At 38.8% G+C, this 20867-nt stretch overlaps 2 protein-coding genes across 8 annotated transcripts in view; both read left to right on the top strand.

The window, feature by feature from the left end:
• Window positions 1–20867, top strand: part of LOC131425629 (uncharacterized) — a 279128-nt gene that overhangs the window by 18722 nt on the left and 239539 nt on the right. The window lies entirely within an intron of this gene.
• LOC131425626 (anoctamin-1) overlaps window positions 1–20867 on the top strand; it is a 58432-nt gene that overhangs the window by 1617 nt on the left and 35948 nt on the right. Inside the window, exons 1-3 of one of the 7 annotated variants that reach the window (XM_058587661.1) lie at window positions 12580–13953; window positions 14013–14285; window positions 19845–20476. In XM_058587661.1, the coding sequence (XP_058443644.1) occupies window positions 14273–14285; window positions 19845–20476 (645 nt within the window). In that variant the 5' untranslated portion in view covers window positions 12580–13953; window positions 14013–14272. Of the gene's footprint in view, window positions 1–12579; window positions 14286–19844; window positions 20477–20867 lie in introns of those variants that run through there. The other 6 variants (XM_058587662.1, XM_058587664.1, XM_058587663.1 and 3 more) reach the window with 6 other exon arrangements.

A 20867-nucleotide genomic window follows, 5' to 3' on the forward strand; every position in this document is an offset into this window, starting at 1 on the left:
TGGTTTCGGAAGTGGTGATGTCATTTGCCTTTTTTTCGAACGGTCATCTTTCTTCTCACAGAGACGAGAGCCACACTCATTCACAACCTGCCAGTCGGTGGTCGGTGGTATGTCTTGGTGAGATGTCAGCCTTGTATGGTTATAAGTTTCATTCTGCGCCGACACCGACATCCACTGCATGGATGTAGTGGCACATTCTGAAAATTCTTCCCCGGCGAGATGAGTAGCAAACCCGCTATTTGCTATTTGCGATTGTTCTTGATTGACGGACGATGTGTCATCTCAATGGCAACACGTCTGTCTGTCCGCTGGCGTCAGACTGGAAACAACTTGTGTGACCGATTGACTGTGCATACCGCCACAGGCGCGCCGACTGATATGCTTGAGATATCGCACACCAAAATCAACAATCTAAGCTACTAATAATTAAGCTTCCGTTGCTTATCACCTTTTGCAAATGAAATCATGTAACCGGGAATTAGCTTATCTATAAAAAGCAAATTGATTAGGTGTGGAGCTCGGAAGCGGTTGGCACATCTGTTGGACTTTGTTCAGTAAAATATTTTAAGTGGTGTTTTGGGAGTAAATATTTGAATAAATCTTTTTTAAAACAGTTCAAATTCGCTGATCTTTTCAACCAAAGTGTAGCTAAATACTAATTCCAGTCATTAACATTCATAATACTTTTCCCTTCACGCATGAACGGAACAAAAATTAAACTTAATTGCCGTAACTGACTAGCAAGTGGCACTTCAATTTGTAAGTATCAATTACAACTTGTTGAGTACAGTGGTAACCGGTGTTATTACCGTACAACCGAATAAAAGCATTTAGTAGTAGGTTCGGTTCAATCGTTTAATGCCATCTTATCACTTGAGTGGATCCATGGTGTCAAGAGCTGTTCAGTTGATTTTGCTTTGCCGCAACTATCGGTAGGAAGTGACACTTCCTATGTCAAGTGGAGATGAAAAAGAAGCTGGTTTCGTTTCATCGTCGTTCCTTCATTTGACGTAGCAATATACTGTACGGATAGCATAGCCTACTGAAACTTTTGTAGTTTGTCACTTGACAAAATAGAATTAGCGCCATCTTTCTGTATTCTTGTTATTTTTACAGCCACTTAAAATTAGTTATCGAAAAAAAGTTGATCTTGAATGTATTTCGGGATCTTTTTTTATGCATTTTAAATTTGAAATTTTTCGTGGGACTGTATAACAAATGGTTGAAGTAGTGTTAATGCTGTTAGTCTCGACGCTGCTCCAATACTGCGAAAATAAGCGTTTGTTAAACTAATGATGGAAGACTTATATTAACTTATTTGTTTATTTACTTTTTTGGGGTGCAGAGAAAAGCCCGTTGAAGATGAAACTTTGCAATCTCTCTCTCCAGCAGGCATAAAACCTCCTTATTTTTGTATTAATCGATTACATTGATCCAAATGATACATTTAGACTTAACACTAACAATTAAATCTAAACCCCATAGCTAGTTGATGACACCAAGCATTACAGAGCAGCAATTGTTCTTGTTTAAAATGCGAGAGAGAAGAGAAATGTGGATAGGTAAATGGAAGATGAGGGCTGTAGAGGGGGTGGTAAACGAGCGTGGATGAACGACGGGGTTAGAATCAGCATGTATATCTAATTAGTGATCAAAAAATGGGTGGTGGAAGACAGAGAAAAACTACAAGGGTCAGCCCCATGCGGTTGCTCGAGCCATTGATGTGGAACAAGGCAACCAAAATTTCTAGTGATCTACAATCAAACAGTTCATTCAATCGTCACACGTTTGAATCCGCAATTGCACGAGAGTCTGCTTAGATTGATCTTGATTAGGAACCAAAACCGAACATTTTTTGTTTTATAGCCGACGGAATTACACCAATATCCCAAATGTATGCTATTATATCTTTGACCATATTTGCGATACGATTTTGATATTTAGGCCCTTATTACCGGTGTCACTACACGGTGAAAACCAAGTGAAGTGATTGTGACCCTTATTATGGGTATCACTTCACGGTGGAAATCAAGTGAAGTTAATGTATGTCCTTATTACGGAAGTAGGTTCTGAGACAAAAGTAATTACTTGGATGAACTTGATGTCATTATGAACATCACGCCACCAACATTTTGTTGAAAAAATTAGTTTTTTCCACCACAGTGACGTGATCTGGTAATAGGTAAAATCAAGTGAAGTGACATGTAAGTGAAGTGAATGTGAAAGTGGAAGTGAGAACGGTAATAAGGGCCTTAAGCTTGTTTTCACCAAGCTTGTGTTCAAGTTGTGTATGCAAGCAGTTATTTTTATAGCGTTAAGTTTCTCTACCATTCTGCGATTTTGGTTGAAGCGATAAACTTTTTATCATTATCAGTCGAGTTCACCTTATATAAATTAGAAAATAATCTTAAGCACTCAAAATTTACCGTGGGGTAGTTTTCAATTTCTCAGGCGACACGACATAACATGGAATTTCATCCGAGCTTGCATGACACAAGATCAGAGCATACCAATTAAAGCTTCAAATCGTATTATGGCACTTTTGTCGTGAATACGACTTACTTTACTATGGGGCGCCTTTTCAAAATTTACCCTCTGAGAGAGTGATAAGTTTTTGATCGTGAATATCTCATGTTATATCTAATGAATCAACATAATTCTTGCTACACGTCATCGGAAATATGATCACAATTTTATAATAAAATTTTCAGTTCTGTGACATATTCTCAAATAGTTCAAAATTAAACTTTTTTGAAATGTTTGGTATAAACGAGTATCAAAGATAATTCATAAGGCGCGTTTGCCTTTCTCGTATTTTGAAAGCTCATAGCTCAGTGATCTGTAGAAGGATTCATATAATCTAACTACCAATAGAATCGCAAATTTTTAACTTGAACGTGTATTGCAACAACATTGAAGTTTTTCAATAGTACACTATTGAAAAAACCTGTTTGATTTAACCCATGAAAGCACCAGCCAATCAGAACGCGAGATGTCTGCATCTATACAAGAGCATCCATATAAAAGTTGAGTGGTTCATTTTTCCTACCATTTGCTGAGCAACTGTTCCCGAAACAAGACACACGAGAGCAACATCGAGGACCTGTCGTCTCACTGTTTCCCGATCTGAATGCACGAGACACAATGACACCGAAAAAGGCAGCCAAAAAGTCCAGCAAGGCCCATTGCTGAAACAAGACACACACGAGAACCATATCAGATCTCAATATTTCCTACCAAAAAATTCATCAAGATGGAAGCTAAATTAATTTGCACCGTCACTAACACATTCAATTACGAACGGCAATGCGAAAGCGAAAGTGATGATTTTGAACACATCTTTATACTAGTATACAAATATGCCGTGCGAAACAGAGTTGAACAAATGAAAGAGATGAACAAATGTTTCCACTTGATTTGCGCATTCTATTTTCTAGGCGTATCAGAACTAGCTAAACTTAAAGCAATCCTGAATATTTCTTTATCACAGTGGTGTGGTCGTCCTGAAAAGGACGGGGTTTTCAACTCCTCATCGTTACGGATGGCCAGCTGCAGATGGCGAGGGATGATTTTCGTTTTCTTGTTGTCACGGGCAGCATTACCGGCCAATTCCAACACTTCGGCAGCCAAGTACTCCATCACAGCCACCAGATAGACCGATGCACCGGCACCGACACGCTCTGCGTAGTTTCCCTTTCGGAGCAGACGATGGATTTTGCCAACTGGGAACTGCAGACCAGCACGGTTCGAGCGGGACTTTGCCTTGCCCTTAACTCTTCCTCCTGTGTGCGTGTTTCTGCGTAAAAATTCCACAAATGCTGTTAACAGCTCGACAGCCAATTTAGTATTACTGGCTGCTGCTATACTAACTCTCTCTTTTATATGGTCTCACTGTTTTCCATTCTGCGAAGGGGAGGTCCCTACACCGTTACCAGTAGAGGTATAAAATGAAATGTGATGTGAGAAATAGCGTCATTTAAGTTAATGTACGATTCAGACGATCCGGCTTCTTCCGTCACCGTCACCGGAACGTCAGCCTCCGTCAAAATTAGTCAAATGAGTTTTCCCTTTGCGTATTCACACGATCCAGCAGAGATCCGGAACGTCAACGTCCGTCAACGGCAAGCTCCGTCAACATTTCTCCGAAAGAATATTTGACGGACTGTGATTATCGCACACGTGCACGATTCATATGATTACGGTATTGAGCTGACGTTTGTTATGTATGTATTCGGTGTCAAGATCCCACTCTTAAACGAAATATATAAGTAATTAAACTTATCAGTAGATTTGCAAAGTACGTTAAGTTGTTGAGTGGAACTGATTGTATTGTTTTTTCCTCTTTCTAGTTAATTTTGAAAGTTATTTATTTGATTAAAAGGTAGGAAAACAACAGATCGATTGGCTTCAAAAGCTCCCAGATTTTGTATTAGTGGAATAAAATTGTGCGAAACTAAGTTCTTCAAATTCAACGTGTTAGAAAATGACATGACGGACACGGATAGGAAACCGGATCGTGTGAATCAGAATGACGGTGACGGACGTTGACGTTCCGGTGACGGTGACGGAAGAAGCCGGACCGTCTGAATCGTACTTAAAGCAGCTACTTTGAACGTACGAGACGCCGTCAGCTGTTAGATGGCACCGAAAACCGGAAAAAAGGCAGATTTGTACCGTCACTAACACATTCAATTACGAACGGCAATGCGAAAGCGAATGTGATGATGTTGAACACATCTTTATACTAGTATGGGGTCGTGTAAAAATATGCCATGCGATACAGGGTTGCCATATATACAGGTTAATCTGTATTTTATTTATACATACATATATGTACAGATTAATCTGTATCATTATTATTATTATTATTATCATTATTATCATTATTATTACTATCATTATTATTATTCAAATGACTTGCATACCGAAGATCGTCGATACATTTCAGACCAGGCCATTTCAATTGTTTCGTACTGAAATTTCGAGAAGAATCAGATATCTTCAAACTTCATAGCTTCAATAATAATAAACTACAAATTTGTCGTACCTAGCCTCCTATATTGGCAAATTAAAAAGGAATTGTTTCAAGTTTGAAATATATAGCTGTAGAATAGTAGCTGTTTAATGTAATTAATCTGTACTTTAATGGAGGTGCATCGCTTCAAACTCTATTAGTGAAAAAGGGGAAAGCTTGCACAATTCATATAATCAATCAACTAACTGATATTCGGAAAAGTGATGGGAGCGTGCCAGTTTTTTCGTATTCACGACATCCAGTTATGTCTGACATTACCCACCCGCCTTTTTGTCTTGCTGTCTAGCAACAACCTACCTCTAGCATGCTACGCGTAGGACTGAAACGTTAACTATAATTTTGCTTCTATTTATAGATTCGCGTGCTTCCAACAGCTTCGCTTTTGCATCGATTGACCAATCAGAGCGAGACTTTCCCTTTGATATATCGCTTACCCCTTCAAAACTGTCGTCTATGACAGGGAAATCCGATATGCCGAAGATTTTTAACAGACAAAATACGACACTGCTCGCTACTAATATAAATTTCAATCATTTATAATTGAAAATACTTGGCAATTCAATTCGAATTTTAGAAATATTTTCAATCAAATAATGAAATAATATTAATAATTGATACAAAATATACTGAGTTGTAAGTGTTTAAAACCTGACCACATTTATACGTGTATTTTTCTTTGAGTTTCTGATTTGCACGCCTATATAGAAAATAAAGATGTGTTCCATATCAAAAAAGAAAATGACAACCGGGTTAAATTCGGTGAGCGAACCTGATTAGTTTTCAATAGAGATAAAGAAGACGGAGAGAATGAGAGGAGATACGAAAGGATTAGTTAAAGCAAAGTCTTGGCATTACATTCCTTTGGTGGAATTTGGCCTTTCTGTTTCAACAGACTTCGCAGCTGATTCTTAGTGTACAGAATCATTGCATGGCTAGTACTATGGATTCTACTGACACTAAGAATCCTTCCAGGTCGGGGCTCGAACATACGACAACTGGCTTGTAAGACCAGCGTCTTATGCATTAAACCGCCAACCCGGGACACAAAGGAAAGGATTAGTTACGACGAGCGAATCTAGTCAGTTTCCGAAGGAGATGGTGGAGAGACGGAGTGGGGGTTGAACGAAAATATAACATTAGCGGTTGCAAACAAATACCATAGAGAACAGACATCCAAGTAGAGATTTTAATGTGTGTAAGAAATTTAACTATTGTTTCAAAAAATGATCATCAAGTAGCAATGCTCCTATAAAGGCGCTTCGAGCAGCTCTGCAATCTCTTATGGGCTCTTGCGTTCGATCTTTCATACAATGGTAATGCATGCGTACAAAGTCGGATTTTTACTTGTATGCTTTAAACAGCTTTTTTGGAAAAGTTTGTACTAGCTTGGATGTCTGTTCTCTGTGCAAAAACTAGTGACTATCAAACAATCGTTTATTCATATTTCGAGATAAATGAAATTCGAAGATATTGGAACATTTTTTTAATGTTCATTATAACCATAATTTGTTCTTGCAATAGGTAATCTCAGATAGGTGTGGAAGCGTAGATTACGTCGATGAATGTCGCAGTTTAATCCACTGCAGAAGCTCGGGACTGTCGATACATGATTGACGCAAATCAGCATCGATAGTAGCTTTGGAGACATTCCTACGAACAAATAACCGATCTAGGTCAATAAGGAGTGTATCGAAAATTAGCTATCCACATACATTTGTGTTGTACGCATGTATTTGTGATGGGTTTTTATGCTCAGATCACAGCATGCTGTGCATTTGGCTGTCAGCGATTGAAATTCTGAGATTTCAAAATGTCGCGTATTGCAAAGGAAGTGAAAATTAAGGTTCTGGACACATGGCTAAGTGAGAAGGGTATTACTATGCGAAAATGGGCGAAGCAGTTTGGAATTCATCATGCCAGTGTCAAAACCGCCATTAATAAGTTTGGGTAACACTATTCTTTGGATGAGCTACCAGGAAGAGGCAGAAAACTCGGTTCTTCCAACCCGAAACTGGACCAGAAAGTGGTATCTCTAATCATGATGAACAAATCAATGTCAATACGTGATTTGGCCAAAAAAGCAGGAACGAGTGTCGCAATGATCCAGTATATCAAGAGGCGCCTGAAGACCTACAAGAAGCAGAAAATCTCGAAACAAAGTGTAGAACAGAAGAAGCGAGCAGCAACAAGAGCCCGGAAATTGTAGTCGCGTCTTTTGCAGTGTCCGGATGCATGCGTTTTGATGGACGATGAGACTTATGTAAAGGAGGACTCAAAAACCCTTCCAGGTCCACAATACTTTACTGTCGTCGTTTGGGAGGATGTGAGCGATGCGGACAGGTCGATTCAAGTGGAGTGGTATGGCAAGCAATATGTTTCTGTGGTTTGAGGTCAACCATTGTTTACACTACAGGAACTGTAAATGCAGAAATCTATCGATCTGAGTGTCTCCAGAAAAGATTGCTGCCATTATATAAGAAACATAGTACACCTCCACTGTTTTGGCCGGATTTAGCATCGGCTCACTATGCCAAAACCACTTGCGGAAAAGGGTATAAATTTCGTTGAGAAAAATATCAATCCACCAAATTGCCCTCAGCTTCGATCCATCGAACGTTACTGGGCAATCGTGAAGGCAGCTGGAAACATGCAGGAGTTCAGAAAAATTTGGGCTCAAGCGTCCAAAAAATGCGATGCAACACTTGTCCTGAACTTGATGAAGAGCGTTCGATCAAAAGTTCGAAAATTCGTGAAGGAATAACCTCAATTTCATCCGGTGTTTATTATGCTCAAGTTTACCCTCGTACAATAAAGGATCAAATTTTAGTTCGAATAAAATATCGTTTTTTATCATAATTTGAAAGAAAAATTTGTGGATAGCTTATTTTCGATACACTCCTTAAGCTTACAACGATCTATGTAACTAGGAAGATTAGTAGGATATCTCCATGGGAGACTACGCAGGGCAAATCTAACAAATCCAAGCAACGATCCATTCTATGTCGATTTGATAATGAGGTGACCAAGCAACAGCTGAATACTCAAGCGTCGAGCGGACCAGAATACAATATAATGCTGCCAGACAATGTACATTGGAAAAGCTCTTAGCAATGTGAAAAACGAAACCTGAAAGCTTGGATGCTTTAAAAATCACATAATCGATATGACTTTTGAAATGTTCTAGTCGTAGCTAATTAGCGAGTGTTTGCGAGTAAACGACAGAATGGAACATTTCGAGGCATTTAAAACCATAATCTTTTGTCCATACACCAGTTCCAGAATTTTTTGTGTTATTTCAACAAAAAGTGGAGATCATTGAGACAGAGCAAGAATAGAAATGATCCCAAGTGACTGCCATGAGGGACTTTAGAGCCTACGACAAACGGTGTTGTAGTGCAGAAACCGACTGACCAGATATGACTGAAGCCAGTTGAGTGTAGATCCACTAAATCCAAGTTTTTCAAGTTTAGTAACTGCAGAAAAATCCGTATAGATAGCATCAACCTGGAGACGCGCTTGTAGAGATCGAATTATAAAAGTTGCTTGATGAACTCCAGAACTATATTTTCAACTAACCTAGACACATCGTATAGTGCAGCTATCCCACGATAATTAGATACGTCAGCTTTATATCGCTTCTTGAAAACTGAAAAAATATTTGATTTTTTTTTCTAAATATCCGGAAAAGCTCCTGAGTTTAGTGAGATATTAAACAGCATCGACAGTGGAATAAGAAGACTGTTCGAGCACTCTTTCAATAATACCAATCCGGCCTAGTTAGAGAAGATAATTTCATTTTAGAACTTTTTTTTAATAATAGTTTTGGAGATCCGATCATTCGATAAGGTTTCATCACAGAATACACTGCTGAAATGTGATTTAAATTTCAGGCAACACGGATGATTCTACGTAACCAAGAAACATCTGGTTGAGTAGTCCTGATTCCTGCCTCTGTTCGTTTACGTGATTCCAGACGCTTTAAGGGTTGATACTCCTAAGAGATGGGAATGGAACAATATTTTGTTCTGTCGTTTATAATAATATAAGAGCAAATTCAGCAGTTGGAAGTTCTACAAGGGTGATCTATAATAGAACTAAATCTAGAACAAACGTATCTCCAGCAAACCGTTTTAGTTTTATTTATTCGAATAGTTCTACAGTCAAATTTAAAACTGGCATACGATGCCGTTCTATTTTTTGTATACTGGAAACACGAGTAAAACGTTGCTGGGGCTGCCAATTTTTCTTGTTATAATTTAAATTTTAAAACTGACATAAATAATGCATCTAGAACTGGATCACTCCTGAACATGCCCTAATGATGAGAGCTCAATTAGAGCGAAGGATGCTTCGTTAATTTTCTTACAGCAGAGCGCTTAGCATGTTTGTATTATTTTAGGGTCAGATTAGACCATGGGCGATGCACAGATTCACGTCAAAAAGCCAGTTCCTAGTACACCAGATGTACCATCGCTCTGGTAGAAGGTAGTCCGATGCCCGCTTTTCCACACCTGTCACGTCCAACAAATTTCCTGCAGTGCTACAACATCGAAGCCGCAAATTTAAAGCCCATCATGTAGCATTCGGTCGTATCCTGGAAAGCCAAGTAATTTGCAGTTTCATGTGCCAAGCTTCCAATCGTAGTCTTTTTATTCATCTCCTAGGTTTTAGGCCTACATCAATCTCCTGTCTGGCCGAAGGGCCATCGTGGAGGTTTCTTTTTTACCTGCCACTCCACGTAACTGACACCTGCGACAGGTGTTCAATTCTGTCTACGGTAGAGTTATCGCAACCTTGCTTGCTCGCACCCTCTCATTCTGATACTACCGTGGAAGGCGGTAGCTCCCAGTCGACACCGGTCATCATAAGACACATGTGGAGGCATGAGATAGCGACTTGTGAGTGCAACTCACCATTTGACCAAAGATAAACTCAAGATTACAATATCCCATTCAGTCAAAAAATGATTCTTCAAACTCGAATTAGTTGTCCACAAAAGTACACGTTCGAATACATGCTGCTATCGGCTCTTTGTATCCAAAAAGAATTCTGGGAAATATGTTCTGAAGCAGACTTCGGAACGTAGCAATCTTCCCGTTAATAAATTTTGTGATGAATTTTGGGTCGGCATTGCAACGTATCGATTCCTAACAGTTGACATCTTTCCGAATTTGGTGGCAAGTTTGCGGGGTCACGCCATGGTAAGTTTCGCAGTGCCAACCGAACAAAACGTTTTTGAACTGTTTCAATTCACAAACTCCACGAAATTTGTTAAGGGAAGCAAATCACTGATGCATGCCCAATAATTGGCCGGACAAGTGAACAGTACTACGCCTTTTGTCGTGAATACGACTTACTTTACTATGGGGCGCCTTTTCAAACTTTACCCTGTACAAGAATGGGCCAGAACTGTATCGCGAATATCTCTTGACGTACTTAACCCAACAATTTTTGTTTTTTCTACAAGCTATTGGAAATATGATCAGGAATTTGTGATTAAATTTTCAACTGTGTGAAAAACAATAAATAATTTCATTCGGACTTCGACTGTCGGGAGCAGCAGATGCCGGTAATGAGAGCAGACTTTTAGCGTAGTACAAAACCTCAAACGCTTAGGTCGTTCTCTCATTTAGACTTTGGTCGTCAGGTGGAGCAGTCGGCAATGAAAGCAGACCTTTTGCGTGGTTTAAAGCCACAAACTCTTAGGTCGTGCTTTTATTTGGACCTCAATTGTCGGGAGGAGAGTTTAGTTTCAAAATTATGTTTCAGGAACTTAGTTCCAGCATGTTGGAACTGGATTCATTTTCGAAACTAGTTTAGAAACGAAATTGAAATTAAATTCGGAGTCTGTTCTAAGTTCTGATTTAGTTCATGCACTCAGGTCCAGTCCCTAATTCCTGAATTCTTCGAGTCAGTTAGGCTTTTTAGAGCCATTAACATATTCCCAAAGAACTATGCGAAATTTTACGTTACTGTACTGTATACGGTCCTTTTTTCAACCAGTTGGAGTTCGTAGTTGTAGGAACTATTAATTTGCTATACAAAATGCATAGCACCAACTCAGTTTAGGTGCATCGTTTAAAATTCTAGTAGTAATAAAGGGGAAAGCTGGCATAATTAATATAAGTGATCAACTAACTAATTGATATTCGAAAGTAAGAAGAAAGCGTTTCAGTTATATTCGTATTCACGACATCCAGTTATGTCTGTTACATTGCACACCCGTACTTTTCGAAATTCTTCTCACCTGGTTTACTCTAGTCATGATTTTCCTACCAATACTGTAGTCGAATGTTAAAGGACTCATTGTACGATGGTACGTAATTACCAGGCATTTTGAAACATTAATGAGCATTAATTCATTTTTGCAACACCAATCAATGAAAAGCCTAAGTTGATGTTGTAGTCGTCTGCATAATTCGGCATAAATTAGCTTTAAACCATGAAACATGATTGAAACATCGTTAAAAAATAATGTGAAAAGCAAAGGTCCCAAGTTACTGCCTCGTGGAACTCCTGAACAATTCGCGGATTGCGATGATGTGCTACTATCCAATTTCACTCGTAAAATTCTACTATGAGCTTGACCTTTAAAACTCATCCGTGTATTATTATGTCGAAAATTAAAAAGTCATCTAATGTTATAAATGTGTCAGATGACAGTCCGATTCCGGTAGTCTCAAACACGTCTCCAGATGTTTCCGTCCTATGAGCAGAGCCTGGTAGCAACAAATCTATCATACATAGCATTTTCCATTTATTGAAATCCATTATCATTATGAAACCAACACTTAGAAATGCTTTCCGAGAATCATCGCAAAGTAATGAAATGTCATCTTTCATATTTTGCCTTTCGGTAAAGCTCGATTTCCGACGGTTTGTTTCGCTACCTGACTACAAAAAAAAAAATACACACATTCAACTGGCCTGGTGATTTTTGTGGGTGTTGTTGTGCCTGACAGGATTCCAAAAAAAAACGCCGGTAGACCGCGAAAAAAAAGTCGGATACTGCACCACAATTTGCGGCGGTGGCCGGTGCAGTTACGTGCCGCGACGCACTACTCACGGTACCGTCCGTCATCCGTCATCACTAGCCGGACCACTACAGAGAAAAGGTAAAAAGTAAGCAAGCACACAACAACAACTAACTTCACCTGCAGCAGTGTGTATAGAGGATAGTCCATAGGATCAGTCAGTGGGGTTACGTGCTTTAAACGCTATCCGCATTAGGCCGATCCGACCGATCCGAGCTCTCCGGCGTTGACTTTTTCTCTGCTTCGGCTATGGCTGAGCTGCACATGCACACAGCTGCATGTGCAGCTCATCCATAGACGAAGCAGAGAAAAAGTAGACGCCGGAGAGCTCGGATCGGCCTAATGCGGATAGCCTTTTATACATATTTTTGCTTCTACTGTTGCTCTCACTTCACTATATTGATAATATGCCTCTGCTTGACAGCACACACTGCACTCCGTTTGCCGCAAACCCCCTCTGCCGGTGGATCCATAATTTGGATTAAAAATGAAAAAAAAAAACCATCATCATCATCAATCGGAACTCGACCGCGAATCGGTTCGGATGTGCGCCTCCGGTAGTGTGCCACATCGTCTCGCGTTTAAGTTCTATTTTCATGTTTTTTTTGTTGTTGCTTCACAAAATTGATGTTGATTGTTTATTACCGTTCCATTATTGTGATACGACGAGTAGGGAGAATGAAATTGGGGCCATCTCGGTCATTCTGTCAGTTGGTAACTGGAAACCCCCTTTTTCGAATGTTTTCTGGATTAGTAAACCTAAACTGAGGTGAGATCATCGCAGTCGAGTGGGGAGAAAAGAAGAAAAAAACTTGTGAATTCGTGATAACAACCGGTGAAGGATAAGAATCGATTCGGTAACAGAACTCGAATATTATCGAAAATGTGATAAACCAAAAAGCCGTCGGCCATTCCGTGGTCAACGGAGATTATCAGGCGATTTATTTAATAGTGCAGTGAGATTGTGTTTAAAATGTTGAAAAGCAAAACATGAAACTCGGTAACTGCCGACGGCTGGATTTGGGTCGGGCATCAGGGGTTTTGTTAGTGGTTAGAACCCCCGTCGTCCTATCCTATAGAGCGTAAAATAGTAAAAAGTGCAATTCACCAAACGGTAGTTAATTGTGTGCAATCTTACGGACCGTGCTTTACAACAGACAACCCCCGGTTTAAAATATGTACATAACTGAAATAGCACGCGATCAACGCACCGTGTCAAAGCCTACTGACGGACGGCGGTTCTGGTTTAGGGTGCTTAACTTTTCACCGTTCCAGCGAGTGTTGTTTTTTTTGACAATCGCCTGTCAGAACATTATCTCTTATGTGGTGCTCAAATTTTTAGGTCATTTTCATGCAGAAAACACCAAACTATACAATTTCAATTGTATTCCATATAGACCTTCCCCGTAGCCGACGTGGACGAAAGTAGGTCTCCCTATTTACTCGAACAGCCCTTCGCCGTGACGGCAGCCTTTTGACGGGCAGTAGTGGGTGGCAATGAGCAATGCACCACAACTGAATGCACATTTGCGTACGCCGTACAAACGGAAAAGGCGTCCAAGCGTTTGAATATTTTACGGGAAATTTGCACACCGCAGTTTCGCACCATTTTACTGCCTGCCTACCTAATAAAAAATATTTACCTACCGATAACGTTGCTTATTTTCCTATTGGAATCGGTCAGACTTTCAAAATCCAACTGGAACTGGTTGTCAATTTTTTTTTGGATCTGGTAAACACACTTTGAATTGTTTATTATAAGACACCCAATTTCAAATTCCATTTGATCCGATCTCGGAAAAAACGTCAACCTACGGTGGCGTGGTTGGGACTTTCAATTGACGACTATCGCTTGCTTCGATCCGATTGTTGTTACTGCACCAGGTAAGATTGTGTGTGATTGAATGAAGTTTGTCGATACGCACTGGTTGACTTCACTGCAGTAACATTTAGCAAAAAGTGCAGGAAGTGTCATTTAAACAAGATTCCTTTATTCGGTACTGTCGTTCTGTACTGAATCGAAGGGACTATGCAGTTGTTTCCGGAAATAAACTCACCACAATCACCATAAGTGAAGACGATTTATGCTAAACTGTACTGCAGAAAATTCGAGTGATTTACAGCAAGTCCCAGAGTGGAAAGGTGCTAGGCGAAATAAGTGAAGAAAGAAAGCTGAACGATTGTCGTGCAACCCCCAAGCATCATGTATCAAAAAGGTATGTGCTATCAACAAGTGTGTATTCGATATTGACATGTTATGAAACGAAACAACCATGGATTGTCGGAAATACTTTGAACGTGTCTTCGATTCGGCAAACCACTTAGGTCTTTTTGACGTTCAATTTTTCTCTAACATTGACATAGTCTTCGGAAGGTGTTCCCAAAGACTTACGATGCACGAGGACCATTTCATCCAATCACACCAAGTAGTATATGTAACTTTGTTTTGGACTTGACTGTTGTCGATTGTGGAATATTTTGTGCTTTCTCATTCATCAATTACATAAAAGTCATAGATATGTTTATGTAACTTGTGATATGATAGTGGGATGCCTTACTTGTTTGCTACTACAATTTTAGAAACTTTTCATGTTCAAAATTTTCAATGGCAATTGAACTTCAGTTATGTCAGTTTCATTTATGTTAAAGTATGCAGAAGAATTTAAGAGTTAATTGTAAAACAAGTTTTCCCTGTACTGGATAGATATTCCTACAGTATAAATGTTTTAATTTCATCTGCAGGTTACGTATTCTCGGACAGTTCAACTGAATTAGAAATGCCTTTCAAGTGGAGTAAAAACTACAAGGATCAGCCCCATGTGGTTGTTCGAGCCATTGCTGTGGAACAAGGCAACCAAAATTTCTAATGATCTACAATCAAACAGTTCAATCAATCGTCACACTTTTGAACTCGCAATTGCACGAGAGTCTGCTTAGATTGATCTTGATTAGGAACCAACACCGAACATTGTTTGTTTTATAGCCGACGAAATTACACCAGAATCCCAAATGTATACAATTATATCTTTGTACATACCAGCGATACGATTTTGATATTAAAGCTCCTCTTCACCAAGCTTGTGTTCAAGTTTTGTATGCAAGAAGTTATTTTTATAGTGTTAAGTTTCTCTACCATTCTTCGATTTCATTATCAATCGAGTTTATCTTATTATAAATTAGAAATTAATCTTAAGCACTCACCATTTACCCTGGGTAGTTATCAATTTATCAGGCGAAACGACATAACATGGAATTTCATTCGAGCTTGCATGACACAAAATCAGAGCATTGCAATTAAAGCTTCAAATCGTTTTATGGCACTTTTTGTCTTGCTGTTTAGCAATAACCTACCTCTAGCATGCTACGCGTAGGACTGAAACGTGTGCTATAATTTTGCTTCTATTTATAGATTCGCGTGTTTCCAACAGCTTCGCTTTAGCATCGATTGACCAATCAGAGCGATGCTTTCCCATTGATATATCGCTTATCCCTTCAAAACCGTCGACTATGGCAGGGAAATCCGATATGCCGGAGATTTTTAGCAGACAAAATAGGACACTGCTCGCTACTAATCAAAATTTCAATCATTTATAATTGAAAATACGTGGCTTCATACATTCAAATCGAATCTTAGAAATATTTCCAATCAAATAATGAAATAATATTAATAATTGAAAAAAAAATACTGAGCTGTAAGTGTTTAAAACCTGACCACATTTCTACGTGTATTTTTCCGCGAGTTTCTAATTTGCACCCCTATATAGAAAACAAAGATGTGTTCCACATCAAAACTTCGTACAGCCCTGTGAACATTTTGCTGCACGGAAAGACCGAATTCAGCATTTTGGCGAAAAAATTAGTTGATTTTCTGATTTTAGTTAGTTATTTTTTGAGACAACTAAAAAATTCTTTCTTTTGCTAATTTAGATTTTTTTATTCTAATTCTCTTAATAATAATAAAATATTTGTTGAAATGGATATTTTTCTAGTTGAATCCACCAATTAAACGTGCTGTCATTTCTTAGCTAAGGTACACTTCATATCCATTTAACTAATTTTTTAGTTGAATTAGAGAAATAAAACGTTGTTTTCAACCAACATAAATGGTTGAATTGGTTTCTGCAATTTGCAGCTATATGGCGCTCTGTCACCGAAAAAACGTTAACACCGTAATGACTACTAGCCACTAGATGGCACACTACTACCGAAAAAAATTTCAGTCGCGGTAGTCTTTTCTGTATTGGCATGGTATAAATACGATGTTGTATTGGAGGAAAAGACACAAGCGAAACATTAACTTGTTTTTGAAAATTTTTCTTCTAAATCGCTGCTTTCTTCATTAGACTTCGCGAAATCGACTCTCTCACTGAAAACAAAAACCGAATACAATTAGTACACCGGACGGCGTAGCCCAGAAGGTTGGAAGATACAAAAAACATCATTTGACATATACAATAGAGTGCAACATTCGAAACTCACTTCACTGTTCCGCGTAAAAACATTATTACGCACAATCGCTTCAAATGCGCACAAATTCTGAATAAATACACTTTCCACTAAAAGTTTACATCATTTTTACATATCGGTTTAGAGATTTATATATATGGATATATTGTAACACATGCGAAAAACATCTAAACAATTTGCAAGCAGTTTCAACAAGACTGTCCTTTTTAGCTTTTTAATTGATTGTTTTGCTTTGACAATTCTCATGAGTTTTTGGCTAATAAATTTGTTAATAAAACCAATTTCATTTTTGTTTTCTTTGTGCTGTCCTTCAGTAATGATGGTGATAGATAAATAGAAACAAATTTTCTGATTGTAATAACAAAATTAGTTGTCAATGAGAATTTCGTGTTGGATTGAAATATTGCTGGTTTGTGTCCAGAATATTCGCCAACTAAACACATTCTCTAAAAAAAGAGTTTTTTTCAGTAGAGTAAATTCTCAATTTTAACTAATTTTATAGTTATTTTGAAAATTTTGTTGTTAAAATCAACTAATTCAAAAACAGTGATACGAATTAGGCGCAAAGCTAATTCCGGTCGTTCCGTGCATAAATCAGTAGCTAGGAATACACTTCAAACCGCAAAAATTTTTGGTTTCTATATTATCGATCATCGGAGCTAGGAAATCAAGCTAAGTTTTGAGTTGTTTCGTTTCACTGTATATTCTTTCTGTGCGCAAAACATGTATGTCATCTCATCGTTGTACGCTTACAGCGTTGTACAGAAATCATTGAACGGAAATCACATGTCTGTCAGCGGTATTAGGGTGTATGTCATTGCTCAATTGTAACGTTTCATTACTCGTTTGTGGTGTGTGCCTTTGCTGAATGTCATTGCTAAACTGCCAGTACGATAAATAAAAAATGACAGTTTAGTTAGAAGACTAAACAATCGTTTAGTTGTACCAAATTTTAACCAATCAAATTCAGATAAACAACTAACATCTTAGTTGTTTTGTGATCACTGGCTTTTAAAACTATGACTCTGTAACTGAATTCTAATTCTGGATCTTGAAACTGGTTTCTTAACTGAATTTTGGAATTGAAATTAGCTCTTTAATTTATGTTCGGAATTTGAATCCAAAATTCTGATTTAGGATTCTGGACCTAATATCCTGAATTTAGTTCTGGAGTGTGGAACTCTAGAATTTCAGATCCGGGTTCTAGAACCAAGTGTTAGACCTAAACTCCGAACCCGAATTTTGGAACTGACTTATGGGCCAAAATTTAGTTCCTAAATTTAGTTTCAAAATTTGATTCCTGAATTAAGCTTCATAATTTGATTTCTAAATTTAGTTTCAGATTTCGTTTTCAGCATTCAGAAACTGCATGCTGGAACTAAATTCGAAACTTAGATTCTGTAACTAGAACTAGAATTCAGTTCCTTTATCCAAGTTCGGAATACAAATTCAGAATTCAGCTTTAGAAATTATGGACTCTGAAAATGAGTTCAGTTTTATAATTCTAAAACTAAATTCATGAATTTCAACTGAATTCTGAGCCTGTTCTGTAATTCGAATTGTTGAATTCAGTTTCGGTTCTTGAATCATGTGCAAGAATTTTGGTCCTGGTGCAGATTAAAAAAAATGATGGCAAAAGGTACTCAACAGTTGTAAACATCGGATAAATTCCGAAATCGATTCCTTAAAAATATTCCCAAAGGTTTCAATTTTTTCGTCTCATGTATAAAAACACGCTATGAAAATGAGATTTTGCTACTCATCAGCCTGTAACTCCGGAACCAGAAGTAGTAGCCGGATGAAATTCGGGGGTAATTTGAGGTTGTAAGACCGTTTGTTTGAATCAAAGCTTGCGAAATTTGAATGAGCGGTCTGTGAGAAAATCGAGTTCACTTTTTAAGTTCATTTTGCACATTTTACCCCGTACTCTGGATTCTGGAAGAGGAAGTCGAATCCAGATGAAATTCAATAGACTTCAATAGGACTAGAAGGACTTTGAAGTTGAAAAACATCGGTTGAACCGTCTCTGAGAAAATCGAGTGATTGTTCATTCCTAGTCGAGCATTTTGACCCGGGATTTGGACAAAAATTATTAGGTTTTGCGAAGTTTCGTCCAGAATACCGATTCGGTTCCGGAACAGGAAAAATTTGCGAGTAAGTACAAATTTGCTTTGGAGTTTCAAACGAAGGAAACTGTCGAAACTGTTGTTTCGAAGTACATGATTTGGCAAGCCATATGCACTTGTGGAAAGCGAAGTAAAACATTCGTAACCAAAGAGAGCATATACGCTGAGATTTACAAAATTGAGCACCTCCAAAAAACGATTGTTGTCAATTTTGAGAAAGCACGATCGAAACTAGCTGTTTTGGGTCGATTTGGCTGCATGGCTGCGAATTCTCGAATAAACCAGGTGATCCGCAAGGCCGTTACTAAGGGCCCTTGTTATTTGTATTATTTCTAAACGATGTTTCATGGCTCTTGGGATCTGGTCGTAAATTAATTTACGCAGATGATTTAAAGCTGTATATTGCGGTTCGTAGTGTTGATGATTGCCGACGATTGCAAGACTTGCTGACAACTGGTTCTGGAGTGGTATGCTGCCAACAAGATCGATTTTGATCACAAGTTAATGAGTCCTCAGTATTTCTTCCAATAAAAACTTTCTGGCCAAATTCAAAGCTGCGACTTCGAAAATGGTCTTCAAAAACATCCAGCAAATGCATTGATACTGTTAGCTTTTGTACTGTGTGGGTACTGTTGAGCTCCATGAAGAAGAAGAATAAGGTTCAAGCTGGAGAAATTTAATCATCTAATACTCATTATTTCAACTTATAAAATCACGACTAACAGGTCTTTTATTACTGGAGAGATTAAAAACCTTATCGTGAAGCAACATGCAATATCTCGGCCTGAACCTAAGCATTTCATCAATTTTAATATTCCTTCTATCACGATCACATTGCGTCGCCTAGGCCACGAAGCGTGATAAGATTAATCTATTCTCCAGGAACTCCGTTGAAATAAAAGTGTTTATGTCATAGTTCTTTTTACTGGTTTTACCAAGGAAACCGTGTCATGCACTGATAACGCACGTAAATAATATCACTGTCACTTTAATTTTGTTTATTTGAACGGCGCTTGCTTTGATTGATGTCTGTTAACGTTTCGACAAGTGACAGGTACAAGTGTTATTCTAAATGATATATATTTCCAAATTTAAACGTCATAAAATCTGAAATCACACTAACTTAATTCAATATTGATCGTCTCCTCTATCTCTTTCTCTTCTCGCACCCGCACAAAACAGTGAGCCAACTGGAAGATGGAGAGAAGCGCGACCTGAACGACCCAGTCAATTCTCACCGACAAAGTCATCACCATCAACAGCAGCAGCAGCACCAGCAACCTCTCATCCAATACCGTCCTCCTCGGTTTACAACCTCCAGCGGTTCGCTCGATTACGACTACTACGAGGACATGGATGAACGGGACAGTATCTACCTGGACGCAGTATCCGTCAGTTCCGATGGGACCAATCGAAAATCCCTGTACCTTTCCCGACAAACCGTGTACCATTCGGCGGAGGAGCTTCCGCTGGATTCGGTAAACGGTGGTACTGGAGGTGGAGGTGTCACTGTTGCCAACGACAGTTTGACTAGTGTCAAAACCACCACCGAATCGCTGCTCAATGATTCCCGTGCCAACGGTGGTCTGGTGAATTTACCGTACGAACCACGGGTGAACAGTGCCGGTGGCGGCAGTGTTGGCGGTATCCTGAAGCGGCCCGGATTGACCACCAAGTACAATGAAGAGGTGGTTGTTAAACATGATTCATCATCCACTTTCCGTTCTTCTCCTCAAACCATTACCACTAACACCGATGATGACCGTAAGCATGAGCCAAGACAGATAGTTACATATTCGCTGTGGAAATCTAGGGTAAAACATGCGTCATTTCTTTATTCAAGTTGTTTGTCCCGTAGTAGCTGTCATTTACTACTAACATTTTCCACGGGTCCACAGGGAGATCATTAATCTATCTACTACTATTAGGTTCGGTTCTTCTACGCAAATGGGTGGTGGACAAAATGGAATCTTTCATTTCCTTTTCATACGGGTGTTAGCTAGTTAGAATAATACCTACTAACGTCGCTTTTGAGTCGTTCCGATTAACGATGGCTGTCTCGATCCCATGGCTAAACAATTGGGATTGGAATTTCACACGGATTAAGTTATTAACATTCAAATATTCTCATCAACAATAAGGAATCTGGATAGGTTTTGCCCCCCCTTATCGAATCATCTCACGTTTCTGTAAGCCAGCAAGGAA

The sequence above is a fragment of the Malaya genurostris genome, chromosome 1 (genome assembly GCF_030247185.1).
Source record: "Malaya genurostris strain Urasoe2022 chromosome 1, Malgen_1.1, whole genome shotgun sequence".
Classification (NCBI taxonomy): Eukaryota; Metazoa; Arthropoda; class Insecta; order Diptera; family Culicidae; genus Malaya; species Malaya genurostris.